Source organism: Arvicanthis niloticus, chromosome 24 (genome assembly GCF_011762505.2).
Source record: "Arvicanthis niloticus isolate mArvNil1 chromosome 24, mArvNil1.pat.X, whole genome shotgun sequence".
Classification (NCBI taxonomy): Eukaryota; Metazoa; Chordata; class Mammalia; order Rodentia; family Muridae; genus Arvicanthis; species Arvicanthis niloticus.
This window is the reverse complement of record NC_133432.1, coordinates 38,147,546-38,167,483: the sequence shown is the minus strand read 5'-3', so window position 1 is coordinate 38,167,483 and position 19,938 is coordinate 38,147,546. Positions and strand designations below refer to the sequence as shown.

Here is a 19,938-nt window from a genome sequence, read left to right as displayed (position 1 = left end):
AACTATATAGCCAGAGTAGGCAACTGTCTAATAATAGCCAGACAGTTGGTTCGCAGTGAAGAGGAGAATTGAACAAGGGTAATTTGTGTCTATGTTGTAAACCAAGGAGAATGAAATAGTTCCAAGGAAGAAATGAAAAGTTCCCTAGCTGTATCAGAATTGTAGAATTTTGAAAAAAAAAAAAAATCAGGCCGGCAAGGTGGTTCACTGGGTAGAGTGCTTGCTGCACAAGCATGAAGGCCGGAGTTCATATCCCAGCACTCAGGTAAAAAGCCAGACTTGCCAGCACTCACCTGTACTCCAGTGTTGTGAGAAGTAGAGACAGGATGATCTCAGGAGCTCATTGTTCTACTGACCTAGTCAAATTGATAGTTCCGGGTTCACTGAGAGACCCTATCTCAAAACATAAGGTGAGCAACATGATAACCAAGCCGGTTAGAAATAAGCTAACTTTACAAACATTTTGTTCACCTGGATATAATGGCTATTTGGCTTCATTCCCAGGACAAAGGAGACAACAGTGATCTACAACCATTAAGCCCGTCCTTTATGTCATGTCTCTGGACTCTTCCAACTGCTGATCACCAGTCCAGACTCTTGCAGGATGGGGTAGGGCAAAGAAGTTTAGGTCTCAACCAAGGTGCCACCCTACAGGATGAAAGAAGGCTCTGAGCAAGCCCTAAGGGAGGGAGCTTTCTAGTAAAGCCAACAGGTTGGATGTGGCAGGCTTCTAAGGAAAGCTGACAGTCAGGTTTTCCATTAGGAAAACAATGGGAGGGAACATCTTGTAAGCTTCAAATGAGTAGTGAGTGGTTGTGAGGCATGCTTCTTTGTCAGAGAACTCTATGCTGTGGAGACCCACTGTGTGGGGTGATGAGGATGAATTTGCTTTGAGAAAACCCATTCAGTAGGACTGAGCCAGATAAACTAGGTTGTATACTCACTTTCACCCTGAAGCTTGGACCATCTATGCTGAGGGCTGAGTTCTGTCCCAGATGACTTCCCTCACCCCCTGACAAAAAAGGTCCAATTAAAACCTGGGGCCACTTCTGTAAGAAAGAAGGAGCCCTATTCAGTATCCTATATCTCTAAAAAGAAAAGGATTCATCTATGCAGCAATGGGAAAGCTGTTATACATACTGGGTAAAGACCCTAATGAAAAAGATATTGCCTAGCACTGAATCCCTTTCAGGAAAAAAAATCTCATAATGAATGGCAAATTTATTGCTATTGTTTTTTACAGTAAAAATTTTAAATAGCTTGATCAAAGAGATTTATATGTAAATACTAAGGTGGCTGAATATTTTTGATCTAAAAATGTTTTTTTCATCTTGAAATAATCCTTGTGAGAAAGATACAAACAACACATTGATCAAGCCAATTAAGAGGAGTGGTGGGTGTTGTCCCTGCATCTGTTGCCTCTTGTGGATGGATACCCTTTCTTGACCTAGACACCTTGTCTGGCCTCATTGGGAGAGGATTCTTCTTCTACTACAGTGACCTGATGTGCTGGGGGTGGTGATGGGCATAGTGATTCCCAGTTGGGCTCCTCTTTCTCAAAGGAGAAGAGAAGAGGGGAAGGAAAGTGGATATGTGTGAGGGGACATATGAGGGGCTGAGATTGGGATGTAAAGTGAATAAATAAATAAAATTCAAAAATTAAAACAAACAAACAAACAAACAAACAAACACCCAGAGTACCTGAGTCAAGCAGGGCACGTTGGGCTCACATAAACAAGCAAAATCCAAAACAACAATAACCAAAAAAAAAAAAAAAAAATACATCCTTCATTTCGTCTGGAGACCAAGAGCAGAGTCACTTCTCAGAATCTTTTTGTGTCAGAGCTCAGTAGGTAGAATTTTTAGAGGCAAAACTCAAAACTGCAGCAATGTCAGATGAGGACCAGAGTAATTTTGCAACATTTAGCAGAACATTGTAGTCATTGCCGTTGGTAAACCAAGGGCCACCTATCCCACCTAGACCCACCTCATCACTAACCTCTAAACTTGACATTTCTACTGTTGCCATGAGTACTGTATTCTCCCTATGTGAATGTGCTATATCCCTTTAAAAACTCCCTGCCATCATGGCATATTATCTGTCTGTCTGTCTGTCTGTCTGTCTGTCTGTCTGTCTGTCTGTCATCTCCACCCAGAGATGGCCTTTACCTCACCCCCAATAAATCTCTCATGTGAGATCTGTTTTGTGGTGTCATCTCTGAGGCCCCATCCACCAATGTACTCTCCCAGCTTCTAAACCCTAGCAATTTCAGACACAGAATAACAATTAATTTTGATTTATAGCCTTTTCTGTTATTTTAGGTCATGTTTAGTTTGTATAAACATTAATTGCTTTGGCTCATGCATCTGGACCATTATGGAAATCCCAAATGTTTTGCCAAAGTAGGCATGGCTGTTGCAGGTAGAAGGCTGAAAGGTATCTAGGCAGATACAAAATGGAATCAGGATAAGGCAGCACCTTATGTGAGAGCCAAAGTTATGTTTTTAAGTTTTAATTACTGTGCCTAAGAGATCTGTAATACAAACATACCTCTAACATGTTAGCTTTTTGTCCAAGGGCAGATACTTCCTAAGATGCTGGATGCTGCTGTTCACAGAAGATAACAAGCTACATATTTCTACTTTCCTAAACAAGTTTGGTCCCCCAAACTGCACCAGATGGCTTTGGTCACATTTAGGTGGGAATTATGTAGGTAGGATGTACATTGGGATGTACACTTGCCCTCAGTTGGAGAAGGTGGGAAATACACAGTCTTCTGGGTTTGCCTTTATAAACACCTGGTCAATGTAGCTTGTGGTCATTCTCTGGGAATCCCAGGTATGTATCTAGCCAGGGTCCATCTGCCTGGCCAGAATTTAACAAAGCTTGCTTTAAATTTGGCTCAAAAGTTGTCATGGTGTGTTTTCTTGCCTGGTGGAATTAACACTTAGTCATTTCTCTCTAAAACTGTAATTTCAAATGTTCAGGTATCTGGATAGTCAGGTTTGATCATTTGTGTTTATGAAGAATGTTCTCCCATTCAACGTTGTTGGTATTACTAAAGGTCTTGTTGATTTGTGAAGTTTTCTCTCAGGCCCAATGGGACCATAAGAAAGTTACAAAAGATATAAATGTGAAGTGATAACATAAAACAGAGTCTCTGGCACAGGGCCAGACATATTTACCTAGTAAAAGTGTTAAGCTATTGTAGAGAGGATGAATTTGATAAAGATGGTGACAAACCCATAAAAGATTGAAGCCAAGTCAGAGAAGGTCTGAATATGTCACATGCAAAGATGACATTCTTAATGCTGAAAATTAAAAAAAAAGTTCCTGTGGATAGAGACTGACTTCAAGTTGTGTGTTGAGTCATTTATGTCTTTGCTAACTTTGTTAAGCTTTTGCTATTTGGAGAAACTGAGTCATGTAAGAATTGTGGTAAAAATTAACTGTTCACCTTTTTATTCTCACAGATGTTTCTGTAATGAGAAGCAACCTTATTCTTCTGTCCTTTAATTGTATCGTCTGTGCTAAAATGAGCTACAAACAGATCTGTAAAATTGATTTAGTCTTTGCTAAAGTATACTATAAGGGGGTCAGGAGACTGAGGTGCCAGATTATCCATGAAATATGTATATGGTTTAAAACCTATTTTAGTACTAAAAAAGTTTCAATTCAAAAATTATAAATTTTAAAGCTCAAAGTTTTTGTAATTTAATTTTTTTATTTACTCACTTTACATCCTGCTCACTGACCCCCTTCATGTCACCCATATACACAGTTCTTCCCCCTACCCTCTCCCTTTCTTCTCTGAGTGGGTGGGGGGCTCTCTGGGTATCCCTTCATCCTGGCACTTCAAGTTTCTGCAAGGCTAGGCACTTCCTCTTCCACTGAGACCAGACAAGGAAGCCCAGCTAGAAGAATCCCATGTACAGGGAACAGCTTTTGGGATAAGGCTCAAAATCTTAACAGGGGTAAATTTCTACAGTTTATAAATTCTAATTTTATGAGAGTTGCTAATATACTGTAAACTGTTGAAACAAAGGTAATTAAGCCATAAAGGTAAGTAATCAGCAATTACGTATGTCCTTAATGTCCTTAATGCCTCAGAATTATATTTGTGACCATGTTTACTGCAAATGGAACTTACTTACCAGGACAAGATTGGAGACAGAGATCAAGTTATATCTCCCATTATATAGTCATTCTGCATATGTTGTTAAAGTTAGGCCTAACACAGGTTAACTGAAAACAACTTTAAATGTAAAATTAAAGTTTGTTTGATATAAAGGAATATTTAAAGTCAGGTATATAAAAACTAATTATTGAGAATTCAATATTCAAGTAAAATGGGTTGTGTTTACAGTAGATTTACATGGCAGGACATCTCCAGGCTCAAGCAGTACCTTTTCCCTTGGATGGGACACAGACCCCATCAGAGTAAATTTGCATACAGGATAAGTATTTTCAGAGACATAAGACTGGACAAAGCCTGCTGCTCTGTTTTCTGGTGTGTATACCTGATCAGGAAAACTTTCTCCCTATCTATAAGGAAGATAAATTATTCCTCATGTCTCACATGGTAGGTGGACAAATTCTCTGTCACAGTACTCATATCTTAAATGTGTCAAGCAATGGAGGCAAAAAACAATCACATTGCCCTCAGTGTCTCTCAAACTGACACATGACCATATTGTGAAGAGGGCAATCTTGTCTAAGCCTGCCACACAAATAGTATGGGACCTGCATGAAGCAGAGTCCCCCCCCACCCCCAATTAATTTAAACATTAATACAATAAGAAGCCTGTGATTGGACAGGGAAAAGGGAAGTGGAGCTAAGAGCTTCAGGGACAGAGACAGAGGGGATGGGGAGAAGGAAAGAGGATGGAGGAAGAGGAAGATGATACAGATTCCAGTGGCTTTAAATAAATAGCCACAGGTAGCTATGAATATCTTATAAGGGATGGATAATTACAAGACAGTTTGTCTTATCTAGGTGGACTGTTTATATTAATATCAATTGTCTCTGAGTTCATTGTGTGGGTGCTTTGTGAGGTGAGAATTTATTGATATAAATCTCACTTATAAATTATAAGTCTCTGAAGTTTTGATTTTATTGGGTTACTGGGATTTGGGACCACTGACCACATGGGATGGATGGGTGGGAATGTGAGTGGAATCCAAAGCAAGAGAACCCTGAGATGGGAGATCACTGTTTGTGGCTAGCCATGGAGGCAGTGGGGACGCTGGGGCGAGGCTGAGAGTAGCTGACAATAGCATGTGATGGTATCATTTTTTAAATATTTCACTCAATACCTACATACTGGTTCACTCAGCCATATCCTTTCCCTCAGCTTTCCATTCTCTTCCTTTTAACAAAGCCATGCCTGAGACTGATATCTGATTCTGCATGAAGTCCCCAGGGGAATTTTAGAGCCTCTGTCCTAGGGCCAGTCAGCACACCAGAATGAACTATGGGCCCTCATTAAAACTCTAGGTCCTGTGGACCCACCATGCCTGTGTAAAGAAAGCAATGCCACCTGCACAGGAGATCTGGACTATGAAAGTTCACCCAGATCAGTCCTTTCAGAGACAGGAAGACTGGTTCTTCATCTCTGATCAAGTTGTAAATCTGCATGTCAGCAGGTCTATATACTGCAGAAAGTTGAGGAATTCAGCAGGGGACATTTGGAGATGAGGATAATGGTGGCCCTCCCTCCTTTTGGTCCTGTGATAATTTTGTCCATTATGCTTTTTATAGTGCTAGCCATGATGGCTCCTCAGGATTGGACTCTGACAAAGAATTTTACTAGTAGTGATATATTTAGAAACATATAGGTTTACAAAAAATATTACCTGATTACTTTAACTATACCTGCCTATGAATCCAAATAAAAAGTTATATATATATATATATATATATATATATATATATATATATATAACTTTTTATTTGGATATGTTTATGTTTCTTGAACTTGGATAGAGCATTCCAACCCTGTAAAAGGCTAATTCTGTCAAGTGACAAGAAAGGGGGTTACGTGCATACTTGAAAGAAGGATGTTGTTACTATCTAACAAGCCAGGAATGGTTTAAAACATGGTGGACCTGGTAAGGGAAAGTAGCCAGCAGAAGAGAAGCCCTAGAGCTCTGTGTATTTTGGAATGGCTGATGGATTTAAAACTTGTCTAACGTCTATTATAGAGCCCTTCCTTCTGGTTGTACTAGGACTGTGACTCGGGCCATGCCTTCTGAGCTGTTTACTGGTTTAACAGCTCCTGGCTAGAGGCCTCAGAGCCAGTTTGGTGATAAATCAGGAGGATACTGAATATTCAGTTCCCTATAGCACATGATTTTAAATAGAGCTTTATAAAAGATGTTTAATACCTTTAACAGGTGGGAATGATGTAGAAGAAACTCCAAGTGATTAATGCGTTTACCAATGATGAATTTACCCATAGATTTGCATAGGAGACATTAAATCATGCAATGTAGAATTCAGCTAAGGGAGAGCTGTCTGGTGCTCAGGAAGATCAGAAGAGGGAGATGGCTCCCCTGGAAAAGAAAATCCAGTGAAACAGCTTGTTAGGAAATTCCATCATGATATCTAATACCTAGTATTTTAATTTAAATGAAAACTGTCAAGGTGCTTTTGACCCACTCATTTTTATAAGTGCCTCTAACGAAGTCACAGGTCCATTGAGGTAGACTTGAGTGGAATTGTTTCTTTAATTCATCACAGTTGCCGTACCTTGGGTGAATAAAACTCCCAGAACAGTCTCCCAAGCCTCCTGCCATTGGTGCTGTTGTTAGTGTGTTGGGTGCCACACCCTACCCCAGACTGCCATTCTTATCATGTCCTTATTCAGAATCCAGGCACCTGAGTGGCCAAGGAGGCAAAGCTTGATGCACTGACTGATGTGAGAGGGTATGTTTCTTCACATACATTCACCCTGAACAAACCACCAGTCTTTAACTTGTTCTTTGGTAATTTCCCATAAATATATGTTGTATTTAGATCATATTCATACTCCTCTTTTTCCTGTCAACCCTTCCTGAACTCTCATTTCCTCTCCATTTTGTCTCCTCCTGTCCTGTTTATAACCCACTGACAGTTGAAGTTGACTAGATGCCTGGGTATGGCCCTGTAATATTAGTGCTGGGAAGGACTGAAGATAGGAGGATGGTTGGGCATCCCTGGATGCCAGTCTAGCTGAAAAAAAGAGCTGGTCTACATTCAGTCAGAGGAGACTTTGGTTCAAAGGCATAAAGCAGGTAGTGGTAGAGGACACTCGACTTCTTCTCCTGGCCTCACATACATGTGCATGGGCACATGCACCTGCACACACGGAAACCATAGTGAGCCTCATTCATATTTCAAAATTGTTACCAGCATTCTCCTTGAAATCAGGAAGAGGAATAAAGAGAAACTCACAGATGGGAGAAAACGCTTACACATCATGAACTCTGTAAAGAGCCATATCCTCAGGCTAGGACATTGCTTAGCTGGTAAAGTGTTTGTCATATGAGCACAAGGAGTCAACTGCAATCCTCAGAACTCATGTGGAAAGCCTGGCATGTTTATAATCCAAGGCCTGGGAAGGCAGAGATGGAGGATCCCTGGGGCAGTCAGGTCAGACAGCCTAGTTGACAACCAAACATAACCACCACACATACAATGGAATATTTCCCCCATTAATTTATTTATTTATTCATTTTACATCCTGATTGCAGTCCCCTCCTCCCAATATTCCCTTCATACATTCCCTCCCTCTATGTTCTCTCTCTTTCTCCTCTGAGAAAGGGGAGACCTTCCTGGGTACAAACCTTCCCTGGCACATCAAGTCACTGCAGGACTGGGCATATTCTCTCCCTATGGCCAGATATGGTAGCCCAGTTAGGAGACTAGGATACACAAACAGGCGGCAGAGTCAGGGACCCCCCTCCAAACACACACACACTTCCATGTTCCAGTTGTTAGGAGATTCACATGAAGACCAAACTACATATCTGCTACATATGTGCGCACATGTGTGTGTGCGTGTGCGTGTGCGTGTGCGTGTGCGTGTGCATGTGTGTATGTGGGGGGGGTGGCATTCCAGCCCACAGTGGAATATTATTTGGAGGTGAATAAGACAAAAGTATGATAGACTCCACACTGTGGGCACTAGGGATACTATGGCAAGCAAAACAAGCTAGCTGTGGAAAGAAAAGGGTTGCAGAATTTTGTTTGCAGGAGAACCCTAAAGTGGTCACTTTAACAGAGACATGAAAAGGAATGGAGATTTCCAGGGGGCTGTATGGCCTGTTGCTTAATGGATCCAGCCTTATTTTTGTTCTGATTAGGATATAGAAGCATATAGGGCAGGAACCCCCAATGTAACAGTTTCTAGAATGTCATTGCTGGGGACCAGGAATGAAGGAAGGGAATTCTGTGTCCTGGTTCCTTCTTGTCCTTCACCCTTATCTGGAAGCTGTGAGGACCTGGCTGAGACTCAGAGGTGCCTAATGCCTCATGGGTGGGCCATCTGGACTGATCAGCTCACCCTCTCCTCATGCCCCACTCCAGCTTCTGCCATATGTCTTTTAAAAGGCCCCCTACCTAGCAGTTCCACTGTACCCCTATTTCAGGGGATCCCTCCTGCTACACAGTAGCCCCATCATCACTGTCTCTTAAGCTCCAATCTGTGACTCAAACCCACATTTTAAAAGGCCTAGAATGGTGGCCATCCAAGTGCTGAGGAGGCAGAGAGGAGGATTACTGGGCTGCCAGTCATTCCTAGCAAAGTTGGTCCCTATCAACAAGGTGAAAGTGCAAAATACAGAGAGAGAGAGAGAGAGAGAGAGAGAGAGAGAGAGAGAGAGAGAGAGAGAGAGAGGAGGGAGGGAAGGAAGGAAGGAGGAAGGGAGGGAAGGAGGGGACAAATCAAGAGACAGCTGCAGTTAAGATCTTCATTTCACAGAGGAAGGAACTGACACACATAGATTGAAGGTTAAGTTCAGTCACCCTGCAGGGTCATTTTGGCAACAGGTGTTACAGACAGATGACATATCATTTTTCAGGGCAGGACATAGCAGACTTCTTGCAGATGGAGTATTTCTTAATTGTACATGGGGCATCATTCCAGCCATCGCCTCTGAATTCTGCACAGTCTTCTTCCTGTTCATTGTTGGGCTCTCCTTTGTTCCAATATTTCATGAAACTGCAAAACCAATTGTGATGGTTTGAATGACAATGGGTCCCATAGGCTCATATGTTTGAATCCTTGGCCCCATTAGGTGCAACTGTTTGGGAAGGATTAGGAGGTGTGGAATTATTGGAAGAGGGTGGGCTTTGCAGTTTTAAAAGGCCATACCATTCCTAGCTACGTCTTTGTCTTGTGCTTATGAATTAAGATGTGAACTCTTAGCTACTTCTCCAGCACTATGCCTGCTTTCCTGCTGCCATGCTTCCTGCCATGATGCTCAGGAACTCTACCCCCTGAAACCATAAGCACCAATTAAATGCAATTTACTACACTGACTTTCTAGTGAGCATCAGATCCACTATTTCTGCCTTCCCAGTGCTGAGAATACAACCACATGCCAAAACACTTGGCTTTATTATGTGGGTTTAGGGGATTGAATCAGGTCCTCATGCTTGCGCCACATGAGGGTTAGCTTTCACTGTCAACTTAATGCAACTTAGGGTCAACTGCAAAGACAGTCTTAGGGATTGCCTATATTGGGTTGGCCTGTGAGTATGTCTATGGAGGATTTGCTTAGTTATATTTAAAAGATGTGGGAATGCTGAGCATACCGTGTGCAGCACCCATTGCCTAAGCAAGGAGCCCTGAATTGTGTAAGAGTGGAGAAATCCAGCATGGACCACCCCAGAACCCTATGGATATTCCATAATGGCAAGTCCTAAGCCTGGAATACAGCTATAATCTTTTGTTCCCTTGGACACCAGAATAAGAGTTCTTGCCTTCAACCTCCCCCACTCCCACCCTGACCCCACAGCATTTGACAAGACCAGGTACTTCCTTCTGGGACACCTATGACATGATGTCTGTCCCTGAATTTGGGATCTGTGAGTTTAACAAGTGATGTTTCCCATGAAGACAAGAAATTTTACTACCAGTGATGGCTTATACTAATCATCAACTTGATAGAATCTAGGATCATCTAGGAGACAAGTGTCTGCACATGTCTGTGAGAGAGTTTCTAGATTGGGTTACAGAGGTAGAAAGAGCCAGCCTTAATGTTGACAACACTTTTCCCTGAGCTGGGGCCCAAGTTTATAAAAAAGATAAAGTAGTGATCTGGGAAGACTGCTTAATACATAAAGTGCTTGCTGCATAGGCATGAGGGCCTGTGTTTGGATTCCCCCCACCCATCTAGTAGCTGTGTGTTTATAACCCAGCACTGTAGGGTGGGGTACAGAGATAGGAGGGTCCCTGAGCTTGTTGATCAGCCAGCCTATGTCAGTAGTGAACTCCAGGTTTCATGAGGAACTCTGTCTCAAACTATAAGGTAGAATATAATCTGCAAAGATAAGAGAGGTTGGCTTCTGTTCCTATTCTCATACATGTGCACATATACCAACCCCACACATGTACACATGTACCCACCCCCACATGCGCATTAAACCCTCCCATACATGCACACATGCACCCATCTTATACATGTACACACACACCCACCCTACACATGTGCAATGTACTCACTCCACACTTGTGCAATGCACTCATCCCACACATGTGCACATGGACCCATCCCTACATATGTGCACACCTCACATATATACACATACAATAGAGAAAGTAGGTTGGGTCTGTTTCGTTTGTTTTTAAAACACTCATTTCTCTTCCTCTGCTTCCTGTCTATGGATGCAGTGTAACTAGTTTCCTCAAGCTCTTGCCAGCATGCCTTTGCCATCATGGATTGTACCCTCAAACTGTGAGCCAAATTAATCATCGATTTATCAGCTATTTAGTTACAGCAACAAGAATACATTATCACATAAATTTTTCTGTTAATATACTGCATTTAAATGACTCCTGTAGGCTGCAATCCCTCCTCCATCTCTGACTGTGGATTTCCATGCACTTGGCATCTTATTAGCATATGGTTATGAAGAGCTTCTTCCTCCATGAGTAAATATCTTTTATGGCTAGAGGGCTGGAGTATGGAGACACATCTAAGGAAGGACTCTAGCCAGCATTTGCTAATGCCACCTTATTGTAGTTTGACTGTGATATGTCTTTCACAGGCTCGGTGTTTGAACATCTGGTTCCTAGCTGGCACCATTCAAGAAGGATGTAGAACCTTCTTTAGGCACTGGAGGAAGCAGATCACTAGGGTGGGCCTTAAGCTTTAGAGTCTGGCCTCGGCTTCCTGGTTGCTGCTGCCATGTGACTACCTCAGCTCCTGCTTCCATGCCATCTCCACCATAAGAACTATGTCCCCTGGATCTGTGAACCAGGTAAATAATTTCTTCCTTAAGTTATCTTTATCGCAGTAACAAAGTAAGTAACACACCACCTAGTGCCATAAGCTGCTCCCCTTCCCCTGGATCTACCTGAACAGCAGATGCGAGCCATCCACCCAGTGCCATGTGCCTTCATGCTTCAGGTCTGACAGTCCCATCCAGGCATAGCCTTTCTCTTTAGAAGTCTGTTGCAGGAAGCTCTGGAGGGGCAGAGAAGCAGTCAGGTGGAGGCTACATACCTTGTATTCCATTTATTGCTCTCCTGCCTTAACTCTTAACAGGAAGTTCTGCTTGCAGTCTGATATTCAGCTTTCCAGGGTACCACAAGGTCTCATGGCTCCCACATCTGTATCCTGTTTGCTCTGAGCCTTCTCTCACAACACACGTTAATATTGCCTATCTGTCTGCCTTATATAAGAGGCGTGCTGAGCATGGTCAGGTGGATTAATTCACCACTGGGTACAAATGCTGAAGACAGATTGTACCAGGTTTTCATTTTTGATCATACACTGGACTTTCTTTGAGCTCTGAATTGAAGGATATCCCATTGGTAATTTGAATTTCAGGATGGCAACATTTACATGAGGAGAATTGGCAAATGCTAGATATTGGACTTTTTAAAAAGCCCAATAAAGGAAGTCATTCAGTGCTTTCCAGTGTGTCAACAGAAACCATTTACATTTTGTGTGTTACCTAAAGCACCCACTCATGTTCAGATGCTGTATAACAGTGGTGGTGGTGGTGAAACACTATGCTTGGTATCTTTTTATTTCTACTCCTTTTTTTCTTCCCTTTTCATGTGAAGCAAGTAACATTCATCCACAATCCAACTAGCAAATTGTGTCTCCTCAGATGCCTGTGGCCAGGTACATGTACTAGAACAGTTTGAGTCCCTCCAGATGTACCTGCTCATCATCACTTTTGATGACTACTAGTTGGGCATCCAGTTTTCTGCAGGCAGTGACAGAGTCTTCCCAGTTCTTTTGGAAGTTGGAGAAGAAGTAGCAGTTTCCTTGGAAGAGTGTCCAGTCCCAGGGGCAGGGGCGGCACAGGCGGTCTGTTGGGGAGGTCAGGTCAGGATGGTCATGTTCTTGGATGCCCATATTTCTGTGCCTGCCCAGCCCTCAACCCTAGCAGTGGTTCCTGAGACATAGCATCCCAGGAAAGTCATTCCTTTCTCTACTCCCTGAGAGGGTACCTCATACCAGGAGAATCCAGAAGTCTTGGCACACCTCCTTAAGACTGGAAGAAGTATGAACTTAGAGTTCAAAACAGATCTTTGCAGTTTGGCTGAGTGTCAACCATGTGCACAGTTCTCTATGAATACCAGCTTCCATTGGCCTTAATTTCAACCAACAGGTTAGTTAATTAACTAGCTAATTAATTAATATGCATGTGTGTCTGTGTTTGTAGTTATGCCCATGCCATAGCACGTATATGGAGGTCAGCGAATAACTTGAGAGAGTGGGTTGGTTCTCTCCTTCCATGTTGGGAGTCACAAGAAGCTAAGTTAGATCTTAAGGCTTGGTGGTAAATGGTTGTAACTGCTGAACCATCCTGCCACCCCTTCATTGTTACCTTTATATAAAGTTATCAAATCAAATGAGGAAAAAGTGGAGGTTCAGAGCTGGGTAGTAGCTGAAGCCAACCCATGTAACATGGAGATGCTCTGTTGAGTCCCTGGGGGCTCTTGCCTTCTAGTCACTCACTTATTTGAGGCTTCAGCTGCGCCATCTCCTGGTATACCTTCTCCTTCTTTGCCCGCTCTTGTCCTTGGGCATAGGCAACATTAGAGACTGTAACAACAAAAGCAATCTGTAATTATTAAACATTTTTCCTATGCCACGGCCTGAACTTGTCCACCAGGGGCATTAAAAAACAAAACAACAAGTATCATGTTTAATACATCTTTTAAAAAAACTGTAGGCGTGTGTGCATGCACATGCACATGTATGTTTGTGACTGTGGACCAGCTGTCACATACTGGAGGAGTCAGGGGATAGATAGACAGCTTTGGGGTCAGTCCTCACCTTTCACTTTGTTTGATAAAGGGTTTCTTGTCTACCACTGTATATGCCAGATTAGCTGGCCTGAAACTTTCCAGGATTCTCTTATCTCTGCTGCCCATCTCACCATAGCTAGGGCTACAGAAACATGCCTACCATTTCCTGCTTCACATACATTCTGGGATCCAAACTCAGGTCCTCATGCTTCTTTGACAAATGATTTCATTCAGTGAATCATCTTTCTAGATGCTGGTTCAATATCTTTTGAAGATGAAGAAATTTGATATTCAGAGAAAACTGAAGGCCAAGGTTAGAAGATCCAGGACCCTCTTCTACATCAGAGGCTGGAAGGGTTCTAAGAATTGTCTAAAAGTTCCTAAGCTTTAGTCTACTTCTCTCATGGGCCTTGGTACCTAGCTGAAGGGTCTTACCAGGGAGCCCCCAACCCTCAGACCTGCCTGACCTTTGACAAGGATGGCCAGCAGGAGAATGGTAGACAGTGTGAGGCAGATCAGCTGGAGCACAAAGGGGCCAAGACCATGGCACAGATACCCTGCAGAAGAGAAGGTGGAAGTTTATCACACAGTGTCCCTGACCAACTATGACCCACAGACTCCAGCATCCTCTTTTCAGATCTATAGCTCCCACCTCTCTGGTGTCCATTTTGCCTGTATTCCAACGTTCGCTTCTCTAGGACTCAAGATTCTTCTCTGACGTAACACTTCCATAGCTTTATAGTCTAGTCTTTATTTTTTTTATTCTTCCTAGGACTCAAGCTTCCAAAACCTCAGTGTCTATGTCTCTCAAACCCTAGTACTTACATTCCTTTCTACTCTGAGCAACATCTCAGCATGTCCTTCTTCAGGACCCAGAACCTGACCATTCTAAGTTTTTAGCCTTAACCACCCCAGGACCTAGGAGTCCAGAGCCTCATATTCCACCTTTCCTGGATCCAGGATGATGAATGTCTCCAGAGTATAGTTTAATCTTTCCAGACTCAATCGCCCTAAGACTTAAGATCCCAGCTTTTCATCCTTGAACATTTCAGGGCTCAGTTTGAACCTCTGTCTCCCTACAACCCAGGAGTTCAGTCTTTTAGATGTGGCACCCAAGGACCCAGGACTCTATACACTCAGCTTCTACTTGCAGAGAACCAGGACTATAAACACACAATCTCTGCTTAGTAGAGATGCAGAGTCTAAGTTTAGCATCTAGTTCTATGGGACCCAGGAGACTAGCTCTCAAGATACATGTCCTCAGGATCCAAGATCCTGTTGTCAGTTCCCACCTCCATTGGACTGTGAAGTCCAGTTTTTAGTTTCCAACTCCACAGTACCCCCAGTGCTCTCTTCCTTAAGACTTTAGTGCAATCCTCAGCCTCCACTCATAGGACCAAGGAGTCCAGGGCTTAGCGTTCATCCTCCACAGGACCCAGAGGTCTAGTCTCCATCCTCCTCTTCCCTCACTCTTCTATTTCCCCCTTCCCCAGGACACAGACAACTGAGGAAATCTGTCCTTCCCCACTCCTTTTACCTGTAGCTTTCTTGAGGACACAGGGTGATTGAAATCTGAAGCCTTTGAGGGAGTATCTGGTGCTGCTGGTTATCAGGTGTTCCTCATCTGAATGGACAGAATGTCAACCAGATCCTTGGCAAACTGAGATATAAGCTGGCACCACTGAAACCTCTCCCCAAGTCCCTAGAACTCAAGCCAGCCTTACCCAGGGAGCCCAGTTGCTGCACTCTGCCTTCCTCGGAGTCATTCATCTTTCACTGCTGTCCCACTGAGCCAGAGACCGCTGGAGACAATGGTATCTATTTGCCATCCACCGTTGCTCACTCTTTGAATCTATTTTGAGTCAGGAAGCAAAACAAGGAACTGCAAGACGTCAAAGGAAGATGATAGAGGGAAGTGGTAGAGCCTCTGACACACCGTTTCATACACCCAGCATTCCTGGAATGGATGGGCATGTGATGGCTCTGCCGTTCCCAGAAACATGGTCCTCTCTGATCTGGTAATTTTGCTGTCTTGATCTGAAGGTGTCATTACTTTTAGTCCATTTCTGCTGACTTGGGAGAGGCTGTTTGTGATGCTTAGTTCCAACTATGAACTTAACACAACCTAGAATCCTCTGGAAAGAGCATCTCAGTGAAGGATTGCCTACACTGGGTTGTCCTGTGGGCATGTCCATCAGTGACTGTATTAAGTTAACTGAGCTGGGGGAAGACCCAGCTCATTATGAGACATACCATTCCCTAGACATAGTGGTCCTGCATTATGTAAGTGTGGAAAATAGAGCTGACTGCAAACAAGCATGAATTCATTTCTTCCTGCTCTTGACTGTGGATGTGACTGGCTCTCAAGCTCTTGTTGCCATGACTCCCCACAATAATGGACTGATACCTGTAACTGTGAGTGATGTGATTCCCATATGTACACAGCCTGATACTCTGCAAAAATACTGTTTGTTATGGGAATAAGTGGGTACTGAAGAAGGGCTCTGCTCTTCCTGGCTTGCCCACTGGTGGTGTGCTGGGTGACCATATTTAGACAGGTGTTATAATCAAGCCCCTCGACTCATAAGAACAGAAGCCCCTATATTTGATTTCTCTTAATATCCTTAGAACTTACTCCCCAAAGTCTCCCATGCTGGTTAAGCAAGGGACCACCCTAAGGATGAAGAGGTGTGAGTCCCAGGGCTGAGGAGAAAGCACAGGGGGTACAGTGTTTACCTTGCAAATGTGACAACCTGAATTTGTTCTCCAAAACCCATGTCAAAAAGCCAGGAATGGTGGCATGTGCTTGTAATTTCAGGAGGGAGGGCAGAACCTGGCAGATACCTGGTCTTTACTGGCTAGCCACTCTAGTGCCATTATGAGCTATTGACAGATCCTGTTTTTTAAAATTAATTATTTATTTTATGAATATGAATACACTGTAGCTGTCTTCAGACACACCAGAAGAGGGCATCGGATCCCATTACAGATGGTTGTGAGCCACCATGTGGTTGCTGGGAATTGAACTCAGGACCTCTGGAAGAACAGTCAGTGCTCTTAACCACTGAGCCATCTCTCCAGGCTGAGAGATCCTGTCTTAATAAGCAGGGTGGTGGTACTTGTAAAACAACAGTGGAGGTTGTCCTCTGACCTCTATATGCATGCACACTCACAAGCATGTGCATGAACACACACACACACACACACACACACACACACATGAACGTGCATACTGCATATACATGCATGCATTCACAGTCTTAATTAGATTTGCTATATCTGTGTTAAAGCACCATGACTAAAAGCAATGTAAGGAGAAAAGGGATTATTTCACCTTAGTCCATTACAGAACGAAGCCAGTGCAGGAACCTTCCAGGCAGGAACTGAAGCAGAAGCCATGGAGGAGCGCTCCTTGTTTGGCTTTGATTCTTATGGTGTGCTTAGTGTGCTTTCTTGTACACCCCAGGAACATCTGCCTAAGGATGGCAGCACCATCAGTGAGGTGGACCCTCCCACATCAATCACCAGTCAAGAAAATGCTCTACTGACTTGCCTATAGGCCAACCCTGTGGCAGCATTTTCTCAATTGAGATTCCCTCTTTGAAAATGACTGCAGCTTGTGTCAATCTGAAATAAAACTAGCTCAGAGAGAGAGAGAGAGAGAGAGGGAGAGAGAGACAGACAGAGAGAGAGACAGAGAGACAGAGAGACAGAGACAGTCACAGAGAGGCAGAGACACACAGAGAAAGACACAGAGAGAAACAGAGGCAGGGAGAGGGGTGGCCCTCGGAAACTGGTTAGATACAGACACAAGGGCATAAGTCTGATCAATGAGAAAATAGGAAGCTGGAACTGATTCCATTGTTAATGCAATACAAACCACAACAAAATACCCCTATCCGTCAATCCTACAGCTCACATCTCAAATGGAGTAAGAGTTTACTCTAGAACCAAACATGCATGAGCATGTGACCCAGGAACACAGATTCAAATTGCCTCAATCACCGTGTTCCAGTAGTAACTACTACATGAGGTTTTTAAGAGTGCCAGGACAAAGAAAGTCGTAAGTTACACTCGCTGAGGGATACGGAACAGCTGGGAAATCATGGTCACAGTCCTCAGAGGCTAGCTGATGACATTCTTAGCCTTTGGGTTGACAGAGCTCAGGTCTTTTGTGTATATCCCAAAAGGATTTATGTATAGCTATGAAGACATCAGGTTACACACATAGACGTGTATACTTGGCAAGTTAGCAGGCTAAAGATAGCTCCAGACAATTGGCTCCTCACCTGTAACATTCCAACTCTCCACAGATCATTCAAATTCGAATCAGTCAATTAGATTTATACAATATTTAAGTTGGTGTGTCTTTGTTTTTTTTCCTTCTCTTTTTCTGGGAACTTGGGTTCACATCAGTATCCATGGGGCACTCTGAATCACAAGATCCCACTGAAAGTTGCCATGCCTGTGACTTACTGTGCATTCTTAGTAGCCCAGAGACACTTGGTGGAACCAGTTGGCAATTCCCTGTGCCTAGGCTGTAGTGGCTGAGCATCTCTGGTATGAGGGGACTTCAAACAAGCAGTCCCTGTGCTGAACCAATAAGAGCAGCTGAAGTGTTCCTGTCCCTCCTGTCTGAATGCATCAGGAGGCATCAGGGCCAGTCTGGGAAGGCTGACAGCCCAGGTGGCATTCACAGGCTCCCCTCTTCAAGCTTCCAGAGTCACACAGTCTCCAGGCTTGGTCTGCTACTGCTGGCTGGAATTCAACCCAACCGTGGCCAGGAGCAAGGGAGCCCCAGCCTCCAAACAGCCATTCATTTGGTCACTGCCCCCTCTGCTGCCCATTGAGGAAACTGCAACATGATAAGCCTAGGGAAAACCCAGCTTCATCTGGGTTGTAACTGATATTCTCTCTCTGTCTTTCTCTCTGTCTCTCTCTCGATCTCTGTCTGTCTCTGTGTCTCTGTGTCTCTTTGTCTGTCTCTGTCTCTCTGTCTCTCTGTCTCTCTGTCTCTCTCTCACACACACACACACACACACACACACACACACACACACACACATGGGCGACAGAACCTGAGGCTTCATGAATGCCAGACAAGCATTCTATCACTGACTTCCACCTTCCCTCAATCTTTTTACTTCTGATTTTCAGACAGTTTCCACCAAACTCCCCAGACCGGCTTTGAACGTGCCATCCTTCTGTCTCAAAATCCACGTAGCTGTGATAACAAGTTTGTGCCTGCAACAATTTGCCTTTTGTTCTTAGAGTGGCAGTGGTGACTGAGCCCTCAGGATAAAATTGTTCACTAAATACAGTCCTTAATGGGACTCTATATCACTTCTCCTTCCTTTAGGGAGAAGAAGGAAACACCTGAGAGTCAAGGCAATGTCTAGGGTGTTGGTGGGGGGCAACAAGGCAAGATTCTACAACTAAGCCAACCAGTGCTTATAAAGCAGCCTAGCTGTGCTTCAGAGCCTGCAAAAGTCCAGGCAAGACAGAGCCCAACACTGCCACCTGCAGTAACCTGAGAAATTCTGAAAGACCTGCATTCAGAGTGACTTGGTTGCAGATGAAGCAGCATGAAGTAGAGTAGAGGTAACTAGGAAGAGGTGTGCATGTGTGCATGCATGTCTGTGTGTGTTTGCATGCATGGCTGTGCATATGCGCGTGTGTGGGCATGCGCACGCACATGCGTAAGGTCAAATCATTGATTTGACACAACCTAGACTCACCTGGAGAATTTCGGTGAAGAACTGTCCACATTGAGTTGATACTGGGCACGTTTGTGGGGGTTGTTTTAATTAAGTTACTTGATCTGAGAAGCCCAAGTGGATTGTGGGCAGCAGTGTTCTCTAGGCAGGTAATACGGGCCGCAGACTGCTCAGTAGTTAGCAACACTTGCTGCCTTTGCATAGGTCCCGGATTTCATTCCTGGCATCTACATGGTGACTAACAAATATCCTAAATTCCAGTTTCAGGGGTTTTGGTGCCCTTTTCTGTCCTCAGAGGGTACCAGGCACTCACATGTAAGCCAAAAGCTCATAAAATACAAAGCTTTTCTTTTTCCTGGTAATTCTTTTTGTTTGTTTGCTTTTTATTTACTTTTTACTTATTCACTTTTATATCCTGCTTATTGCCCCCCTCTTGCTCACCCCTTTCCACAATCCTTCCCCAACCCCTTCCTCTTTTCCTCAGAGCAGGTTGGGACCCTCTGGGTATCCCTCCACCCTGGCCTTTCAAGTGCCTGCGAAACTAGGCCCATTTTCTTACACTGAGGCCAGACAAGGTGGCTCAGCGTGATGGGGGAGCCTCCCCAGGCTCCATATCTTCAGTCCTATGAGTCACAACTAAGGACACCCCCATTGTTTCTTGGGCACCTCCCCTATCCCAAGTCTCTGTATCTTCCTGAAGATACTCCTTACCTCACTCCAACAGTTGCAGATTTCCATTCATTCT

At 43.8% G+C, this 19,938-nt stretch overlaps 1 protein-coding gene across 2 annotated transcripts; it reads right to left on the bottom strand.

Moving 5' to 3' along the window:
- Positions 1–7,697: 7,697 nt before the first annotated feature.
- LOC143438153 (CD209 antigen-like protein C) lies at positions 7,698–15,325 on the bottom strand. Of its 2 annotated transcripts, XM_076923758.1 has the most exons (7): positions 15,201–15,325; positions 15,014–15,100; positions 13,944–14,033; positions 13,184–13,270; positions 12,380–12,531; positions 11,565–11,674; positions 7,698–9,204 (listed from the first exon to the last, which is right to left on the bottom strand). In XM_076923758.1, exons 1-7 carry the CDS (start codon positions 15,244–15,246, stop codon positions 9,054–9,056), a joined length of 723 nt encoding a protein of 240 aa, XP_076779873.1. In that variant the 5' UTR covers positions 15,247–15,325; the 3' UTR covers positions 7,698–9,053. The 2 variants fall into 2 exon arrangements, with proteins under 2 accessions (XP_076779873.1, XP_076779874.1); XM_076923759.1 differs by lacking the exon at positions 15,014–15,100.
- Positions 15,326–19,938: the final 4,613 nt, after the last annotated feature.